This window comes from Belonocnema kinseyi, chromosome 1, assembly GCF_010883055.1.
Source record: "Belonocnema kinseyi isolate 2016_QV_RU_SX_M_011 chromosome 1, B_treatae_v1, whole genome shotgun sequence".
Taxonomy (NCBI): Eukaryota; Metazoa; Arthropoda; class Insecta; order Hymenoptera; family Cynipidae; genus Belonocnema; species Belonocnema kinseyi.
Window position 1 is genome coordinate 168,399,111 of NC_046657.1, and position 4,955 is coordinate 168,404,065.

At 21.6% G+C, this 4,955-nt stretch overlaps 1 protein-coding gene across 2 annotated transcripts in view; it reads right to left on the reverse strand.

Annotated features, from left to right (window-relative positions):
• Positions 1–4,955, reverse strand: part of LOC117173251 (glutamate--cysteine ligase regulatory subunit) — a 16,119-nt gene that overhangs the window by 3,237 nt on the left and 7,927 nt on the right. For both annotated transcript variants that reach the window (XM_033361724.1, XM_033361729.1), the window contains exons 4-5: positions 4,468–4,667; positions 4,259–4,373 (exon numbers count right to left, since the gene is read on the reverse strand). In XM_033361724.1, coding sequence (XP_033217615.1) covers positions 4,259–4,373; positions 4,468–4,667 — 315 coding nt within the window. The remainder of the gene's footprint in view (positions 1–4,258; positions 4,374–4,467; positions 4,668–4,955) is intronic.

Sequence of the window (4,955 nt, forward strand, 5' to 3'; positions counted from 1 at the left end):
ATTAAAATTCGAAAATTTTTTCTAAAGCCTCCAGGGGACTTCGTTTTCGCACGAAAAAATTTTATGTGCCCTTATTGCATCCGGACCCACAATTAAGACCAATTAAACATTTAAGCAAATAAAAACTATCTACTTTTATATTTTTGTCCTAAAAAAAATGTTGGCAACAACAAAAATTTCAACAAAAAAGTTAAAGCTTCAACTGGAACAGTGAAATTTTCATTAATGAAACAATTCAGGATAATAAAAACATTATCTTGGAATTCATGGTAAAATTTAAATTAATTTTTTATCTTGAAAATTTAATTTCAAGAGAATATTTAAAAAGATTTTAAAAATTAAGAAAGATTATAAAATATTAAAAAATATTTCTAAAATCGTCGTTCGTAATTTTTCAGAATTTTAAGAAAATTTTTAGAAAAATGAGAATCATTTTTTTAAGATATTGAGAAGCTTTAAAAGTTTTGAAAATAATTTTTAAAAAAATTTTATTTGAAAATATCTCAAAATTTTTTAAACAAAATGTACATTTTTGAAGATTTCGAAAAAAAATTCGAAGCTTTTCAAGAAGTTTAAACGGCTTCAAGAAAATATAAAAACTTTCTTTAAGTTCCTGGGAAAAATTGAACTGACTTTTTATTTTTCCAAGAAATTCTAAGAGAAAATGAACAGATTTCAAAAAATTTTAAATTATTTTCTAAAATTTGGAAAAAAATTGAAAAAATTTTCAAGCAAAATATTTTAATTGAAAAGATTACAAAAAATGATAAAAAAATTCAAGTAAATTTAAAATATTTCGAAATTTTAAAAAGATTAAAAATTAATTTAAAATTTGAAAATGTTTAAAAATATACATTTTTTAAAATTGGAAATAAAAATTTGGAAGCTTTTTAAAGATTTTAAACAATTCTGGATAATAAAAAAATTATCGTAGAATTCATGGTAAAATTTAAATTGACGTTTTACCTTGAAAATTTAATTTCAGGAGAATATTTAAGAAGATTTTAAAAAATTAAGAAAGATTATAAAATATTACCAAAGATTTATTTTGTTAACAAAATGTACATTTTTGAAAATTTCGAAAAAAATTTCGAAGCTTTTTAGGAATTTTGAAAGGTGTCAAGAAAAAAAGATCTTAAATTAATTCTAAACGTCTTTTAACATAACAGAAAAAAATTGCAAAATTAATTAATTTTGAAACAAATATCGATTTTTAACAAAAAATAAAATAGTTGAACTTTTAATTAAAAAAGTTAATTTTTAACAAAAAAGATCAATTTTCAACAACAAAATAATTTTTACTAAAAAAGTTAATGTTTGGTCAACCAGATTGGTTTTCGACTAAAACTATAGAATATTCAATTGGAATAAGTTAAATTACCAGTTAAAAAAATTACTTTCGACAGAAAAAAGTAACTGAAAAAAATACTTACATTTTTAAACAAGGTGATGAATTTTCAACTAAAAAAGATTGTTTTTCGACCAAAAATTGAATAATTAAATTTTTATTTAAAAAATAAATGTTCAACCAGACTCATTAATTTTTATTTAAAATTATGGAATAATAGTTAAATTTTCAGTTTGAAAAATCAAATTATTTTAAACCAAAGAATAAACAAATATTCAACAAAAAATGGAATATTCGGCAATAAAAATTCCTTTTCACCCAAAGAAAAAAGAAGTTTTCAATCAAATAGCTCATATTTCTACCATATAAATGAATTTTTAATTAAAATGAAAAATCTTCAGCTAAAGTATGAACTTTTAACAAAAGAAATTAACTTTCAACCAAGTAATTTTATTTCCAGCCTAAAAGATGAATTTTCAACACAAATGATAAATATTTAACGAAAATACTTAAAATTTTTACGGAAAAAGGAGAATTTTGAAACAAGAAGAGTAACTGGTAAAGAAAAAGATAATTTTCTAAAAAAAAAAAATCGATTTTTAACGAAATATATGGATTTTCAACAAAGTAGTTGAATTTCCAATTAGAAACGATAATTTTTTTATACAAATTGCTACATTTTGAACAAGAAAAGATTATTTTTCAACCAAAAAGATAAATTTTTAACCATAAATATTAATTTTTCACAAAAAGCATAAATTTTCAAACTAGTTAAATTACGAAATAAAAAATATCAATTTTTAACCAAATAGTTGAATTTTTATCCAAAAAATATAAAGTTTCAACCAAAAATAGAATGGTTAAATTTTCTGTTAAGAATGTAATTCTTTATTTTTAAAAACGAGTTTTATGCAAAATAGTTTAATTTTTAACTGCGATAGCCTAATGTTTAGTTTAAAAAAATGATTTTCAACAAAATAGTTACATTTTCAACAAGATATGAGTTTTCAATTAAAATTATAAATCTTCAAAAAAAAAATGAACGAGTAGAACTACCAAACAAGTAAGTAATTTTATTTTCAACATTAAACATGAATTTTTAACTAAAATTATGAATATTTAACTGGAACACTTGAATTTTTAACCGAAAAGGAGAATTGTAAACAAGAAAATTAACTGACAAAGAAAACGATAATTTCCTACCAAAAAAGTCAAATTTTTAAAAAAATATGTGGACTTTCAACGTAATAGTTGAATTTTGGATAAAAAAATAGACAAATTTCCATAACAACTGTTGAATTTTTAACTAGAAAAGATCAATTTTCAACAAAAATGGACAGTTAAATTTTCATTTAAGGAATTTATTTTCAACCAAACTGACGAATTTTCAACAAAAATAATGAATCTTCGACTGAAATAGTTGAATTTTATACCGAAAAGATGTATTTTCAATCATAAAGATTACTTTTCTACAAAAGAAGGCGAATTTTTAACAAAGTTCATAAATTTTCAAACAAATAATTTAAATTATAAATAAAAACGATCAATTATTAACCACATAGTTGAATTTTCATCAACAAAAAATTTATTTTCAGCAAAACAGTCCTTTTTTCTCCTGGGATAGTTGAATTTTTAGTTTTAAAAATTGATTTTCAACAAAGTAGTTACATTTTCAACCAGAGATTAATTTTCAATTAAAATGATGAATCATTAACCAAAAAAATTATTTTTAACAAAATAATTTAAATTTTAACCATGCAGTTACATTTTTAACTAAAGAAAGATGAATTCTCAACGAAGAATGTAATAAAATTTTCTATTGTAATTCAGCAATATTTCTTCTTTGAAATACCACAACAATTCGATTATTACACTTAAGTCAGCGAAAAAAATCTCACAGCACAAAAAATTGCAACAATTTTTTCTTATAATAAAAAATAAGAAAAATTAAATAAAAAATTATGATTTAATTAGATTAAACTAAATTGACAACAATTATTAAGATAATGAAATCTTGAATTTTTTGCAATCAAAAGTAAATTCTCGGTTTATTTAATGATCTGCAAGAATCACGCTAAAACGGCAAAAATCCTGATTTAAATATGCCAGCAAAAATTAAAAAATTTTAAAAAAAGAAAAGAAATTTGCTCGTGATATCTAAATAATTTTACGTTTCATCGGTTTAACCTTTTTTTTTTAATTTCTAGTTTTACATTATATTTCACTATTAAAAACTACTTACAAAAAATTCAACATAATTTTTTGGCTCATGGAAAATTTGTAAAAAAAATAGGTCGAAAATTTAAACTGTACATAGGAAAATTACCATTTTTCCTTCTTAAATTTTGGCTTTAAAACCAAAATTTAACCAGTTTAAAAAAAAAATAAAATAAATAATTTTTTTGAATATAAGATATTTTTATAATTTGTTTAATATTTTTATAATATAAGATATTTTTATTGAATATTTATTTATTTTATTAAATAATAAAATTATTGTTTTGATGCAAACTCCTGTTAAAAAAAAAACAAGAATCCAATGACCAAATTTGGACCACAAGGAACAAACAAAAATAAAAAAAACCTATTGTAATCTGAAAAAACAAAAATATAATAACAATTTTCGGACAAAAATAAAAAAAAAATAAAAATAAAAAACAAAAAAAATCCTGTTGTAATCTGAAAAGAATTAATAAATTTTTTTCGGAAAATTATTATTTTCATTTTGTTTATTTTTTCAGATTACAAAAGGATTTTGTTTTGTTTTTGATTTTGTTTGTTCGTTGTGGTCCAAATTTGGTCGTTGGATTCTTGTTTTTTGATTTGATTATTGGACATTAAATAACATAATTAATTTGGATTTTAATCTAATTTAAATTTCTTAAATTTTAATTATTTTTTTATACTTACGACAGGGATCACTGTGAGTCAACAATTGGATATCGTTTTCTTTGGTAAATTCTTGCAAAACGGGAGGAACAACACAGCAAGTCGCCAAATTAATCTGTATAATGTTTGGCTTAATCTGAAATTAAAAAAAGTATTTAAATTCCGCTGCTTTTTTCTTCTTATATCTATATGTACTTTTCTTTAACTTTTAAATAATGACAATTCCTTACATTCGCAGATTTAAAGAATTGTATGAACACTTCCGTGTCTACATCGCTGAGGCCGACGCTCAAAATTTTTCCGGCTTCTTTATATTCCTCGATAACACTCCATAGAGATTGCAAGGAATTCAGAATATCGTCTCCACCTTCAGCTTTTTTATAAGCTACCACCAATGATTCTACTGCATCGGTGTGCAGAACTTTAAGAACTGCAAGAAATATTGATTTGTAATTTGTATTTTTTTAAATAAGTAAATTTCAACTCAAAAAGAAAAAATTAGTCAAAATATCGAAAAAATGCCCGGAAAATTCCAAGTTTTTAAGAGGTATCTCAAGTTTTTTCCTGGTTTAATTTTTTATAGTACGAAGTCATACGAATATTTAGCATTTTTTTTAAACAATCGACTCGGAATGTGTACATATTTTGGCAAGTTTATTATAAATGTTTTATTTATTTTATTTATTTTATTTATTTTATTTATTTTATTTATTTTATT